This window comes from Nothobranchius furzeri, chromosome 11, assembly GCF_043380555.1.
Source record: "Nothobranchius furzeri strain GRZ-AD chromosome 11, NfurGRZ-RIMD1, whole genome shotgun sequence".
Taxonomy (NCBI): Eukaryota; Metazoa; Chordata; class Actinopteri; order Cyprinodontiformes; family Nothobranchiidae; genus Nothobranchius; species Nothobranchius furzeri.
This window is the reverse complement of record NC_091751.1, coordinates 63,310,207-63,325,834: the sequence shown is the minus strand read 5'-3', so window position 1 is coordinate 63,325,834 and position 15,628 is coordinate 63,310,207. Positions and strand designations below refer to the sequence as shown.

General features: G+C 40.6%; 2 protein-coding genes across 3 annotated transcripts; one reads left to right on the top strand and one right to left on the bottom strand.

The window, feature by feature from the left end:
• Positions 1 to 6,621: 6,621 nt before the first annotated feature.
• homeza (homeobox and leucine zipper encoding a) lies at positions 6,622 to 10,343 on the top strand. Of its 2 annotated transcripts, none has more exons than XM_015957373.3 (3): positions 6,622 to 6,840; positions 7,535 to 7,625; positions 7,986 to 10,343. In XM_015957373.3, the coding sequence occupies exon 3, from the start codon at positions 8,012 to 8,014 to the stop codon at positions 9,962 to 9,964; it is 1,953 nt and encodes a 650-aa protein (XP_015812859.3). In that variant the 5' UTR covers positions 6,622 to 6,840; positions 7,535 to 7,625; positions 7,986 to 8,011; the 3' UTR covers positions 9,965 to 10,343. The 2 variants fall into 2 exon arrangements, with proteins under 2 accessions (XP_015812859.3, XP_015812860.3); XM_015957374.3 differs by having other exon boundaries at positions 6,703 to 6,840; positions 7,545 to 7,625.
• An 885-nt stretch (positions 10,344 to 11,228) lies between these two features.
• Positions 11,229 to 15,170, bottom strand: LOC107384243 (E3 ubiquitin-protein ligase RNF212B). Its single transcript, XM_015957375.3, has 13 exons — positions 15,057 to 15,170; positions 13,664 to 13,793; positions 13,529 to 13,581; positions 13,368 to 13,442; positions 13,154 to 13,260; positions 12,967 to 13,069; positions 12,135 to 12,163; positions 12,016 to 12,056; positions 11,897 to 11,921; positions 11,770 to 11,827; positions 11,648 to 11,699; positions 11,541 to 11,571; positions 11,229 to 11,461 (listed from the first exon to the last, which is right to left on the bottom strand). Exons 2-13 carry the CDS (start codon positions 13,767 to 13,769, stop codon positions 11,395 to 11,397), a joined length of 747 nt encoding a protein of 248 aa, XP_015812861.1. The 5' UTR covers positions 13,770 to 13,793; positions 15,057 to 15,170; the 3' UTR covers positions 11,229 to 11,394.
• Positions 15,171 to 15,628: the final 458 nt, after the last annotated feature.

Below are 15,628 nucleotides of genomic sequence, written 5' to 3'. Positions count from 1 at the left end.
AACGCTGTTTGCTATCAGCTTAGATTCTGAGAAAAGCTCAAACAAGTTAGCAATGAAGCTTCTATCATATATAAATATCTAGGATATTATAGATTCGATAGAAGTTCATATGCCAACGAGCTTGGTCTATTTTTAATCCAAAGATTAATTTTTAATTTAAAGATAATTTAATAGCAAAAGTTTATTTAATCAGAAGTTTAAAGGAATCTTTGCTTTTTCAATAACCAAAAATACACACCATTCTGTGTTTAATTTCAAAGAAGTCAGGTTTTGAAAGTGAAGAATTTATTACTAACACTTTAAAAAAATGACAATTTGAAATGACAATTTTTAACAGCTTTGATATTAAAACTTGTTTTAAAGGCAAACCTGTGACTGAATGGAAGCTAAAATGAAAATGTGAGTTTTTGGATGCGTGAATGAATCTCAGAAGGTTTCTTTCAGAGAGAGAAGCGCGTTCTGGGTGATAAAGTTGGTTTTGCAGCAAACTGAGTTAGTTTTATAGAAAACAGCATACAGACGCAATCTGTCAAAAGTGTCTACCTCACCCAGATCAGGAGACCCTCTTCTGGATCCGAGATGTCAGGTGGAGATGATGTCCTCCGGGCACGAGGCTGGTAGAAGGACCTTACTGCGACCAAATCGGTCCTGAGATGTCTCCGTGGGTCACTCGAATGGTGGAACTATTTGCGTCTCAAAATCAATAACTCTGAAGGAGTTTTGCGTCAGCTGTTTACAGTTGCATTTATTGGAAGCAAGTCTAGCGGCATGACAGAATGCGTAGAGATTTGGGCGGCCGTCCCTCTTCTCCTGGTATGGTTCTGAACTTACAGCTGCGGGATTTGGTTTTAACAAAACCCTCAGAACACGCCCTCTCAGCGTCAGAAAGCTTGATCATGAAGTAAAGACGTGAGATGTTTTACTCTTTACCCTGGATATCCTCTGAATGAGGTGGTTAATGTGCAAGATGACCTTCTGGTTTACTGAACACACATTAGGATTATCAACAATAATTATTATACCCAAAGCATAATAAGTCATTTAAGTAATTAAAATACATTTATACTGAACCAAGAGATTATTTATGATGGTTGTAATAACAGAAATAAAGTCAAGAGTTTATTAAAATTATTATTTAAATTATTGTGAAATGTTGAAGTGTCCTTCATCTTGGGACGGAACAGCAGCAGATAAAGATGGTTTCAGCAGACATCACGGCTCCTGGCGGGTGAATCTGTGGTCAAAGTTACAGAACGACCCAGCTTGACCCAGCTGGGAAAATGTGACCTTTGTCTCAAATTAGAGGCCATTCATGATGCTACAGTAACTTAAGCAGGGAGGCCCAGACTTCCCTCTCTCCAGCACTTGGGCCAGCTCCTCCCGGGGAATCCTTTTGAGTTCCCTGGCCAGACGTGAGACAGTCTCTCCATCGTGTCCTGGGTCCTCCTTTAGGTCTTCCCCCAGTTGGACATACCCGGAAAAGCTCACCAGGGAGGCGTCCAGGAGGCACCCTAACTAGATGCCCGAGCCACCTCAGCTGGCACCTCTCGATGTGGAGGAGCAGCGGGTCTACTCCAAGCCCCTCCCGGATAACAGAGCTTCTTGCCCTATCTCTAAGGGAGAACCTAGCCACCCTGCGGAGAAAACTCATTTCAGCCGCTTGCACCCGCAATCTCATTTTTACATCATCATAAACAATGAAAATAGCTTTACTTGTTTAGTATACAAAAGTATTTTAAATGCACATAAAACATGCATATGTGCTCATATTTTAGAATGAAAGCTCATTCATTGAGTCAGTCAGGCCTGTCCAATGTGATGAAAGAGCGCCACACCGCCACCATGTGGTGCTGTTTTGTAAATGAATAAATGAGCGCTTTTATTTTTCACTTGTTTTGAAGTAGTTTATTCATCCAGATTTGATTTTGAAAAAGTAATTTCCGTTTAAAATCAAGACATGAAGTCAGATCTCATGATAGTTGTTTCTCTGGCGTTAGGTAGGCCTTTGATTCCTGCAGCTGAAAATAAAATGTGTCAAACTTCGAACGTAACATCAACACTTTATTAGGAAGAATAAGATTTTAGTCCAAGTATAATTAACAACTCTTTAAAGATGTCTAGATTATTTCAAATGATCACTGAGTGAGGTTACGATGTCATTATTTAATTGCAGTTTTATTGCAGTCACATTCTAGTCTTTTAGTCACCGTGAAAGGAAGATTGTAATAATAGGAAGATAAAATAATGCCATAATAACGTAGGTCCACATTTTTGCCGAACTTTCTTCCAATGTGCAGAAAAATTATGAGATATTATTACATCAGCAAGCCAGAGTTGCCTTCTGCAGGAATTAAATGTTTTTGTATCAGCTTGTTAGGACTACAAAACCAGGCTACAAAGACAAACATCCCTCTACACTACACACTTACTTCTTACACTTTACATGTTTAAATGTTAAGCCCCTGTCAACTGTAACTCCTATATCTTATGGCTGCAAATGAGATCAGTGGAGAAAAGTCCATTGTTAATGCAAATTTTATATGTTTCTAATATCTGACCCAAGCATCACCATCTCCACTCTTTGGTAGCTACAGTCCTACAAATTTGACCTGTCTCCCTGCTTAAACATATATATTTTTAAAAATCAGTAATTAACAGGCTTCTGCAGAACTCACTGTAGTATGGAGATGATTGAATCATTTCATTCAGGTGTGCTGGAATAGAGAGCATGTAGAACAGAGGTCACTAACTCCATCCTCAAGGGGTACCATCCTGCAGATATTAGCTGTTTCTTAACAGCCCTGTGCAGAGATAAGGAGAGGATTAGATGATCCCATTCAGGTGTGGTAGTGCAGGAAACACAGAAAACTAGTAGGATGGTAGCCCTCCAGGACTGGAGTTGGTGGACACCTGCTGTAGAACATGCAGGTGGTAGCCCTGAGGAAGCTGTACAACATTTTGGAGACAAACAACCACCTGGATGTTTTTTAGTCAGGCTGTGGAGGAACACAGGGGCGACGTGAGGTTGTCCTGCTCACATCCTTTATTATCTCCAAGTGAGTCCACACAAGAGATTACAACACACAAAATGTATATGAATCACCCCCCCCCCCCCCCCCACACACACACACACACACACACACACACATATCACATCCTGTCTCTGGGTGTGAGTGGAGCCCCCTGGTGGTCTGCCTCAAGGCTTTAGACAACGCCACAGCACTGACTTCAGTTATTAAATGATATTCATACAAAACATCTGTGCTGGTGATGATTGATCTCAGTGCAGCTTTTGATATTGTTGACTACAACATTCTTCTTAGGCTATCACCTATCATGCACAGTCCATACTTGGTTTCTGATCACGTGCTGAAGAAGGTTCTTATTGTTTCTATTGGTGATCACAAATCAAAGCTGATCACCATGACGTGTGAGGTCCTCAGTTGGCCTCATCCAGAAACCTGCGACCTTCTTGCTGCGAGTCATCATGTGTTCCAGAAGAAACCACAGTACTGAGTGGGAAGTGCATCAACAGCCTGGCAAAATATCTGATTATGGCACTGGAGATGGTTTTCATATGAAATGTTATATATCTAAGCCATAAGTAACAAAAGACTATTAGATTTACCAGCCCAGCAAAACATTATTTACTTTTATTACTATTATTGACTTTTGTTATACGTGGACTGGGGCCAAAATTCAGCCCAGGCATTTTTACAAATAGTCGGCCATCAGAGCGGAGGGAGGATGCCGCTGACTGTGAGAGCAGGGGGTTGGGGGTGCCGCTGCTGGCATACTTGCCTCTGTGCATCGAGTCACTGACTAGTGTCAGTGACTTTACAGCAATCCTCTTACTAAGCAAGCATGTAGCGATAGGGGAGAGGAAAACTGCCTTTTAACAGGAAGAAACCTCCAGAGGATCCTGGCTCAGAATAAACAGCCATCCGCCACGACTCACTGGGGATTGAGAAGACAGCGCGCGCGTGCGCGCACACACACACACACACACACACACACACACACACACACACACACACACACCTAGCAATGTGTCTATGGTTACATTGTGATTTCTAAGTAAATATTCTATTTGGTGAGAGATAAACTTTATTGTATTTATCCTAGTGAATCTATAATTAAACGGGTAAACTAGTAGTAGCACATTCAATGTCAAGGAAAGTAAAATGTTATCAGGAGAGGGAGAATGTTTAAGTGGTTAGCAACAGTGTGCTAGACGATGGCCCCCTCCATGAGGCCACCACAGCTCAGCAGAACATCATTGTAGCTTCTTCTGGGGAGAAAAACACTTAAAGAAAAAATAAACAGCTGAAATAGCAGGAAATAATACAGTTAAAGAGCAAATTGTAGAAGAAAGTAGTCGAGTGTGGAAAGTGGTCAGTGTGTCCTCGAGCAGTCTAAGCCTATAGCAGCATAACTACAGAGATAACTCTGGATAACCTAGCCTTTTAGGTGGAGGCATGATGGAGGCAGGGCAAGGGAGAGCCGTCTTTACCGACTGTATTAAGAAATGTATTAACTTATTTAATTTATATTGCACACAGTGAGTGTTCAGTTGTCTTTCACAATCAATCTGCTGCTAAAACATGTATATATCAGCCTTAATAATCGGCTTTAAATAACGGCCATCGGCAACAAAAATCTTTAAAAGTTGGCATCGGCCTTAAAAAAACCATATCGGTCGGCCTCTACTTTTGACACACTCATAAGAAAGGCAGAGTTGTTATAGGGCTGGTTGAAACATGACAAAAAAGCTAAATTAACACGGGCATAAGCGTTTCCATAAACTTCCTCGGTCCAGGTATAAGCACTGGGGTGATCGCTCTTTTTCAGTGGCAGCTCCTAGACTCCGGAACAAACTCCCCACCAACCTTACTTTTTTCTCTCTTTTTCATTGATTAGCATTAGCATATCACAATGCTGTTAGCATATCACAATTGGGCTGCATGGTGGCGCAGTGGTTAGCACTGTTGCCTCGCAGCACGAAGGTTGCAGGTTCGAAACTCAGCTGCGGCCTTTCTGCGTGGAGTTGCGTGTTCTCCCCATGCATGCGTGGGTTTCCTCCGGGTACTCCGGTTTCCCCCACAGATCACAACGTGCCCTACAGGTTATAAATTGTAAGTCGCTTTGGATAAAAGCGTCTGCTAAATGAATAAACATAAACAATGCCATTGAATTAAAGGCTGTTGCAGACAGAGTAACACACAAAAAAGGCCAATCAAAAGGTATTGGCTGCAGCACATGCTTGTTATGCCAACCCTTTTAAAGAAAGCAAAAAACTTTATGGTTCATATACATAAGGCTTAACGCCAATGGGAAGAACAAGACATATCTAAAGAAAAGAAAAGAAAAACAAGATTAAATTAACTTTCCACCTTAGATAAACATATACATTAGGCTAATTTCATAACATATATAAGAAATATAGATAACAAGACCAAAGTTTCAATACTATTATCTTGTATCTTTCATTCATGTTTTATATATTCTTCTACTAATCTAGTTTTCAACATATTTTTAAACACATAGAGTGGGCTACACATTTTTAAACAATTTTCATAACTGTTCCACAAATTAACTCCTCTAACAGAAACACATCTGTTTTATATTAGTCCTTATCTTTTTCTTTTTAAAATAATCAGTTCCCCTTAAGTCAAACTGATTGTCTCTGACCTCAAATAGGTTCTGAATACTACTGCAAAGTAAATTATTATGTGCTTGGTACATTATTTGTGCCATTTTATATTCGATTAGAAGGGTCTTCAAATTAACAAACAAAATGTTAGCGTCCAACTACAGAATTGCCACTTTTAAGCGCAAACTCAAAACTTATGTTTTCCAGCAGAATAGGGCTTTTTATGGCGGACCTCACATTTAGTTTTGTGTCTTATTTTATTTATTGATTTTAAGGTTTCCGTATTAATATTTTTAATGTGATCTTAAATTGATTTTATTTTTATGGTTTTTACCCTTATTCTTATGTTTAAGCACTTTGGTCACTTTCCAGGGTTGTGGAAAGTGCTCTATCAATAAACTTGATTGATTGATTGATTGATTGATTGATTGATTGATTGATTGATTGATTGATTGATTGATTGATTATGAAAACACTTTAGTTATATACTAATTGCATCTGTTGACATTATTTATAGTTAAAATGCTTTTTTAGGAAACCCTTTTCAGTCTCATTTTGATTCATGGAGATCACGTCAAGACCCCCAGAATTGGGGAACCAGTCCGTAAGAGTAGACTTCCCGTCAGATCGGATCCTGTTGGGTGGTTGGCATCAGTCCTGTAACGGATTTATCCTACAGGCCTTTCCCTCCCTCCAATCCAAGGCCTCCTCACCCAGACTGGCACACCCACCCAGCCGTCACCGAGTGGAGTCATGTGGGCCTTCTGGGCTTCCTGGTCCTTCAGCTCCGCCTCGCGTCGATCTGGCCGGACAGGGGGAAACACTTCTCACTTAAAGAACAAAAGCAGCGACGGGACCGACCGAAGGGGGAGGAATCAACGGCGCTTCGGTTTCATCCCAATAATCTCCTGGACTGGATGTTTGTGTTTCTGACGAGATTTAACCGGCGATTGAACTCCTACAACGGGCGACAAACTTGGTCGCCTTTGAATCCTGACCGTAATCCGTCGATGTGCCTGATAAATAAGACAAGGGTCAAACAAATAGATGGACGGCATTGTTTCCTCGGTGCTTCTTTAAAACTTCGGCCGCGAACAGGCAGGTGGTGGGGAGCACGTTCCTGAGTTTCTTTAGTCGTCGTGTCGTCAGTCGGACAGTGAAGATAAAGGGAAATTTAGTCAATTTGGGTAAGTTTATTTTTATGTTTCACTGAAGCGTGTCTAACGACGGAGTGCGCCTGTGCAGACGGAGTGAAGCGTTTTAGTTAGTACGCCATTGGGGGGGTGCGCTGGACCGCTATTGTACTGCCACTGGGAGCAACTTTCCTGTTTTTGTTTATCTAAACTAAAAGTGTTTATTTATTACTCCAGTGACCGAAACTCACCGAGAGTCTGAGGGGGTTGTCCGCGGATTCACCCCGGTGGGTTTAGGTGCGTCACCGGTGACTAGCCGTGATTAGTTGGCTGTTTGTTGCTCAGAAACATTCGAGTCGTGATTTAAGCTACTTACGTGGTTCGGCCACGGTCATGGCGTAACCTCCCACCTAAATACGCAATACTTTCTTTGTTACCAATGACGGCCCTGGGAATTAAATAGAGCTCTGAAGTGAGACGCCAAGTTCGAAACACTTCATTTGGATTCACACATGAAAAGTGTTTTAAAAAAAATGTGAAATGGCAGATTCAGCTGTTTATGTTCATCAGTTTATTTGATGTTGTCCTCTGAACAAGCTCGATGTGACAGTGTTGTTTTTAACACCTGTTGCTTAAAGATAAACCCTTAAACTTTTTCCCCATATGAACTGTTGGATACGGATAGTGTGCATAATGGGCCTCCATGTGCATTTATTTGGGTTTGACTGATGCTTTTTATTTTCCACAGGTTTCCGCAGTTGTATCATTGCTGGTGAAGGGGCCACGCTCATTTTTCAAGACTTAGAACTTGGAAGTGGAACAAAGCCTGACTAGGAAGGGTGAGAAAGTAGACAGTGATGGATTCCTTGTAGATTTTAATTCCCTGTGCTCCCACTCTTTGGAACCAATCCCCCCACTCACGCAAAACAAAAGTCATTCACCACACTTTGGGGGGAGGGGAGAGTCGGTCTGGATGGAGGATACGACTAGTTTTATTGAGAATTTGGAATAAGGAGAAGAAAAGGGAAGGGCGACAGATGTCAGATAATTGACTCTTGAGAATGAATGAAGAACAGAAAGTTCTTAAACATTGCCTACTTAACAAATCGTCCCTCACTGCAGTGATCTTATCTTTGAAGTAAAAACTGTTTGGTAGCAAAAACAAAACAATTTTATCGTTGTTTTTGTCTTCTTTCTAGGAGGTGGAACATATTTGATCGCTCAGATGGCCTCATACATTGAGTATAATGGCAGTGACGAACTAATCATGGACATAGATGACCCAATTGAAATTAGAGTAACAGAGATAGACTGTGAAGAAAAGGTTGAAGCGAAACGGTCTTCAAAGAAGCTGCACCGCTCTGTCAACTTGGCCAAAAGCAATGCAAGTAATGTGACTAGTTTCACCACTAATAACAACTCGGTCGTGTGCCTGCCTCTCGTCTCAGAGGGACTCAAACTGGTGTGGACACAGTCTGATCAGACCAGAGAACTTGATTCAATCCCAAAACTGGTCCAAGCGTTTAACTTATTTCCATACCCATCATCCAAGGAGGTTAGTGCACTGGCCCGGGCATGTTCCTTGCCGCTAGACAAAGTCAAGGTGTGGTTTATGGTGCAGAGAATTAAATATGGCATTAGCTGGTCCTCTGAGGAAATTGAGGAGACAAGAAAGAAGCTAGCAGTGCCTGGACTTTGTGATGACTCCACAGAAATAAGTGAAGCTGAACTAAAGAGTAAAAGTAAAGGTATAGATGAATTTGTAATTGATGATAAGGATAGTGAAGAAGAGGTGGTTGCTGTCACTATCCTTGCTCCCGAAGCAAAGAAGCCCAAGAATCAGTCCCCAGATTCATACAAATCCACTGCCCCTTGTTTCAGTTCCACTCTTCCACCTCCACAGGATTCATACTTCTACCATCCACCAACAGACACTTCAGCAAGCGCAGCAGCCGATGTCTCCCTTGACCTATCAGAGTCTTCTTCACGACAGAATCGCCACGGACGTTATAAAAAATCCAAAGCTCAGCTTGCAGCTCTGCGGAAAAGCTTTCTGAGAGAGAATTGGCCAGCAGAGACGGAACTGAGACGTCTGCAGGACGAAACCGGGCTGAGCCGCAACGACATTCGTAAATGGTTCAGTGACAGCCGCTACCAGTTGAGAGTTGGTCGAGGAAGTCTGGCGGCGGCTCAGAGCTATTCTAACAAAACTGCTGCTGAGAGTAAACCTGACCAGCAACCTCAACCTCTCTCACTTACTAACCCAAAATCTCGTCAGGTAAATGGGGTGAAAACTCAAGAGGTAACACGCAACAGTGGAATTAGAAATTCACATTTTTTCCAGACTTTTTTGTCGAACAGCCTAGAAGCTTTTGGGGAAAGGGTACATGAGACACAAAGTCACGAAGTGAAGGAGGAGCTTTCTGGAGATGGAGACACTTTCAAAGACGAGGAACAAGGTGATGAACAACCTTTACAGTTGACCAAGAACTGCAAGAATGAACCAGAAGTTGTGGAAATAAAACTGTCTCCCTGTCGTTCGCCCTCTGTCAGTCCACCACCTGCCACCTCACCCACTAAACCACCTTCACCCAAATTCCACACATCAAGGAAGTCCGTACATTCAGCCAGAACCAGCCCCTTACAGGCGCCCGCGTGTGTGTCAGGAGCGTCAACATCTACATCTCCTGCCCTCACTCCTGCAGGACGACCAAGGAAGACCAAGGAGCAGTTGGATGTGTTAAAGCAACACTTCTTGGGGTGCCAGTGGCCCACAAGTGAAGAATACACTGAACTTGTTAAGCTTACAGGCTTACCCCGAGCAGATGTTATCCAGTGGTTTGGGGACACACGGTACGCTGTCAAAAATGGACAACTGCGTTGGGTTAAGGGCGTGCGTGATCAGTTCTTAGAACTGGCTGCTCAGCAAGGTAGCAGTGGTTTGGCAAATGGAAATGGTGCGTTCCCTCGTGGAGGGGGTGGCCGCAAACGAAAATCCGGTAGAGCGAGTACAGATTCTCCTGATCTTCAGCCATTGGTAACGTATTACCTTACAACAGGCTCACTACATGAAAAAGATCTTGACATACTATGCAAGAAATCTCGAATGAGCTACCAGCAAGTCCGAGACTGGTTTGCAGCTCAGGAAGTTGGAGAGCCTGACCAAGAACATGTATAAAGACACAAAGTGGGGTGCTTTAACCATCCTCTGTGGTTTTTGTTGCTTTAACTGAGGCAGGTATATGAAATCCAGTCTTCCTGAAACAGCCCAAAGTGAGCTTTATGTATTTTTATATATGTGTGTGGATGCTGCATTTCTTGCTTGTCCTAATATATTAGACTTGATTTATATTTGTACTGCCTATCTTTTTTGTAAATGGGACAGTAACCTGTACACTGGTTTGATATATTTTTGAACTAATTTTTTTAGTTACCTCTACAGTCGTTTTCTCATCTTATTTGTAGCAGCATAATTTAAGCTCTTTGTACTGTTGGTAGCAGCTAATTTACTGCTCCGGGAGTAAAGAAAAGAAAAAAAGTCTAAAATGACAAACTCACTGACTGGTAAATTTGTGTATTCATTCCTTTTCCAGATGATCTCTCATGAAAAAGCACACTGGGCATGTTCTCTTTAAGTTAACATCTTGCACTTTGGTTACAGAGCCTGCTGCCGTTACATTATTTAAATTCATTCATTTCACAAAGTTTGAATTCATTATTGATAGCTTGCACTGGAATCAAATATGCTTTAAAAACTGCATAAAAAGACATTTCAACTTTTCTAATATCCTTTAAATCACGCTGTTGTGATATTGTACTTATTTCAATAGTTTGCTTGTTTAATTTTCAACAATGAAGTGGTTAAACAGACACTACCACATTATGATGGTGACCTATACAGTCTCTGATCCAGTAAGTATTATGATTTTGTTTTTGACAGGCGGTGTAACCTGAAGGTTTATCATGTAGATTAACTCAGCGGGCAAAAATGTTGTATAAATAAAAAAGTTCAAATCCAAACTGTGGTTCTGGTTTTTCAGCTTGCGTCGTGAACGATGGAGCAGAAATGTATAGCTCAGTGTACGTAAAACTTCAAAAGTTTAAATACTTTAAGTGGATCCAGTGAGCTCAGTTCTTGCCCAGGCAAATGTTAAAACCCCAGAAACTTGACTGAGCATCACTTCTTCACTCTGTTAGTCATAACATGTCCGTGTCTTCCTGTGCCCGTGTTTTTGCTTTATTCCTTCCCGTTTGAAACAAAACTGATTAGCAGCACAGTTATGTTACTAGAAACGAGTAAAAAGTTTGCATTTCTAACCCAGTGTGTTTTAATTAATCCAACTGATAATTATTTTATGTAGATTCTGTCTTTAAAGCCAAAAACATGTCTGAGAAATTGTGAAAGTGTTTGTTTTCAGAAAGATAAACAAACACAAGTTCAGTTAAGGTTTAGACATCTTGTTTTAATGTCACAAAAACTCCACAAACATGTAAAATAACTGTTAAGCAAATCCAAAATGATTGAAGTGATAACACGTGTCTAGTGAACAGGTGTGTGTGTGACTGACAGACTCAACAAACACGTTCCCTGAGTTAGTTGTAGTTTAATCATTGTCTGGGTGACTGTATTGAGAATCCATTCATAAATGGGAACTGGAAAGCAGGAGTCTGGGCTCTGGGATGACAGAAATGAAGTGACTCAGTTCTGAGGGGAAATCAACCTGTTGGGGATGACTTAAGAAAGCTTGACTCACCTCGTGGGAGTGCTGTAGGACGATGGTGTTCCTTTAGTACCAGAGATGAACAGATAGTTTAATAAAAATTTATTTCTCTCAGATAAAAAACTAAACCCGGCACTTACTGTATTCATGAAGAGAGCTGCGGCTGGACACCGAGGCACCCGATGCAGGAGTCTGACGAGACAAAAACAGGGTGAAGCTCTTTGTTTTGTGTTTCTGTAAATCTATGAAGTCAGAGACTTACGGCAAGGGAAAGCCCTCTGTCTTGGATCCACCTCAGGGACTCCGCTGAACCCACATGACTTAGGGTGCAAAATAATTAGGTTTTATGACATCGACAAAACAGTCCACAAAAGGATGATAAAGCTTACCTCAAAGCCCTTGGACGAGGAGTAACTGGTAAAAGTAAAGTGCATTTACGTAGAGGACCATTTAATAAGCAACTAACAATCAGTCCTAAAACAAATGTTCTGTGGATCTGTGAGGTTACCTGGAGAAGCAATGGCCACAGGAAGTGAAACCCTCTTTGCCCTGCAGGTTCAAACGCATTACACAGGTTAAGGACCACTACATGATTGCTCAGGATCAAATGAATAAACAAGATGTTACCCAGGGGTTTGAAATTGTCCTGGAGAAACCTGTGGAGCATAAACCATTGGTTAGCTGCTAAAATTCACACTAAGTCTATTAGAGGCCGACCGATGTTGGGGTTTTAGGGGCGATGACGATTTTTTAAACAATTTTGTTGCAGATGGCCTATACATATATATATATGTGTGTGTGTGTGTGTGTGTGTGTGTTTTAGCAGCACATTGATTGTGAAACACAACTGAACACTCACTGTGTGCAATATAAATTAAATAAGTTAATAAATCTCAAAATATTTATTGAACTTCAAATATAAAACAAACTCAAAACATTAACAATGTGCAAACTGTTTCAGAACAATAGAAAAGTTAACAATAACAAATGAAACAGATTCAGTTTTTTTTTTAAGTGTTTAAAATAAAGATAATCAAACGGTACCCAGAAGAATGGTGCAAAATAGTGGCTGGTCGAGGTAGAATCTTCAATTTAAAAAAATCACAAAGTAAAGTAGAAAAAATAAAATATAAATTGTACATTCAAATTGTGCAAGCAAGAAACGCCGAACTTAGAGGGATAGTCCACCCCTTAGATAAGTGAGAAAAAGGATTTTGTAGCTAACAAGCTCAGCCATTCTCCTAAGTTTAGCTTTAGCTTAGCGTAAAACAATGTAAGTAAAAGGAAGGTCCTAACCTAGAGGGCTGGAATATTCCCTCAGGTGTAAACAATGAAAAAGGCGCCTGAAATTTTTTTATTTTTATCGACTTTTAAAAATAATTTCTGCCGATATAGAAAAAATTAAACATATCAGTCGGCCTCTAAAATCTATACTGTTTCACTCTAGATAACTTATTACCTTTCTCTGAGAAAGAGGCTTTTTCAGTTCCATCGTTTCCCTTGTCAGCTCCATCAGCTGCTTTTTCAACTCAGCGTTTTCTCTTTTCAGCTCAGAGAGCTGCCTTTTAACGAGGGATGGATGGAAAAAGGTTGCAGGTGGAAGTTTAATTCACAGCTGTAACATAATAAGAACACAGTAAAGTCACCTGTAACTCTGCTCTGTGACTTCCTTCAGACGCCTCTCCAGTTCTGAAGACTTAGTTCTGAAGTGAGAAATGATTCTCTCCATCTGCTTCCGCTGGAAATGAGCAATCTGGGGGAAAAAGAAGACATTGTAGCTTCTAAAACCAACATCGGCAAACTGATAAATAGCGACGACGATTAAAAAAAATGTTGTCTTTACAACTATAAAGGACCGACCTGTGATAAGTTTGCCAGTCTTGTTTGAATGAGTTTGCCAGGATCCTTGAAAAACACTTTTTCTTGTGGCTTCATCTGAAACAAAACAGCATTTCAATATAAAAGCATTGCTGCATCTCTACTATCTGTCAGCAATCTGCTGGAAACAAGTCAGTGTCAACCTCGTCGGTGATGGCCAGGTAACTGCAGCTTGCTCTGCAGACGCTGCACTGCTCTGCAGGAAGAGAAACAAACATGTGAGGCCTAAAAAAAACTCAAACAAAACCATGTTCTATTGCAAAAGGAAAACAACGCACTCTCACGCGATTTAATGCAAGCTTCACAGCAGATGTGTCCACAGGTGGACACTGCAAACTTTGACCCTTTCTTTGTGAAACACTGGTTACAGTGGAACCAGTCCATCTTCAGCACCTTCGGTCTCCTCGTCTGTACAGAAAGATCAAAACTTAACTTTTGACCCCATTTACGCAAAGAAACACAAATAAACTGTGACTAGGAATCAAACAGCAATGCTTGTGGAATAAACAAAAATCCTTAGTACTGCTGCCACTCTACAAGTGACATGGATTTACATGACGATGGAAGTAACAGAAAGACCATTATTGATAATAAATCGTCGCTAGTAGTATCAGGAAGTGCTTTAAAGAAGTCACATTATTTGTTTTCCGTTAAAATGATCTGTATTTCCTCTCCAAATGTAAACAAGACAGAAATGGTTGAGTATTGTTTGCGAAATTTCATGAACGCTTCACATCCTGAAACCACGCAAATAAAATAAACGAAGTGAACAATGTGGATTTAAATGCTGTGGTACTAACAGCATATACTGTTTTCCAATTTCTCCTATTTTAGCTTTTATTTATTTTTTTGATCACGTTTGAATATTTCAGATCAGCAATAGACAAAGATAACCTGAGTAAATGTACAACTCAGTTTTCAAACTATGCCATATTTGAAAAGGAGAACATTTCTCCCCCCCAAAAAACCTGGACTAAAGTAATGAACTGGTTGTAAAACTATTGGCAGCAACAGCTGTGTTGTGATAACAGGTCATGTGACCATTACACTGATGGGTCTTTACATAATTGTTTTAATTGAGCCACAGTGGCGGGTTTGCTAGCGTGGACAACCTTTTTAAGGTGAAAGGTCAATGATTTCCTTCAGGGTTTTCTGGTCAAGCACAGAATCCATGGTTCCATCAATTCCAGACCATCGCACTACCACCACCACGTTTGTTGGCATGTTATTTTAATCCAGCGTTAGTTTTACACCAGATTTAACATCACACACCTTCCAGAAAGTATGACTTTCAGATAAACGTCTGATGCTAGTTTTTGCTAGCTAGGTAAAAACTGGACAAGTCAACTCAAGTTTATTGTAGCCGGAGGTTAATAAAGCTAACACTCACTGTCCATTAGCTACAGCTAACCAGTCCAGACTTTTAGTTTTAATATACCATCCAGGGTTCAACAGGTACAAAATAACTTTAATTACAAGTTTAATCCTGTTTTAATTACAAGTTTTATCAAGTTTAATGACGTTTGTGGAGAAACGTCATTAAATTAGCTACTAAACGATTTTGCTAGCTAGCTTAACAGCTAGATGAAACGTGTATAGCTAAAAACCAAACATAAGTATGACGCCAATCCAGGATTACGTCTAAAAGATTACCCTTCCTTTCCCAATTACCTGTAGGAAAACCGTTCCGTTTTTTTGAGCAAGTGAGACGTTTCGGCTTTACTTCCGCCTCTCCAATCTTATTCGCCACGGATTGGTGGATTCTCGATTTACATTTTACTGAGCATTCCGAAGAGTAAAGTTTCAAGTTAAGCATAAAGTTTGAAAAAAAAAAAATCAGTAGGGGGGGGGGGGGGGCGTCAATAGGTTCATGTAAAGCACGTGTATTCGAGTACAAATTACATCTGAGACAAATAGGTGCCTTTGCATTGCAAAGGCAACGTTTTAGCTGGAAAGTTTCACTGCAGAACTTAATAGTATTTACATGAGTACTAATTTTAAAAATTTTCCTAGCTATTTATAAAAGCTACAAGTAATTCAGCCTTAGATTCACCCTAATCCTGTGGCAAGTTCCACTTTTCAAAATCTATGCTTTACATTTAATGTGATTTGCGTCAAGGCCAAATATCAATTTTAGTACTAGATTTTAGAATCTTCAGGTTATCTCTGGAAAATGTGGGTTCTTACAGCAAGCAAGGCATTTTTTGTGCAGCCACAGGCATTAGTGTTAAAGGCTAAGCAAG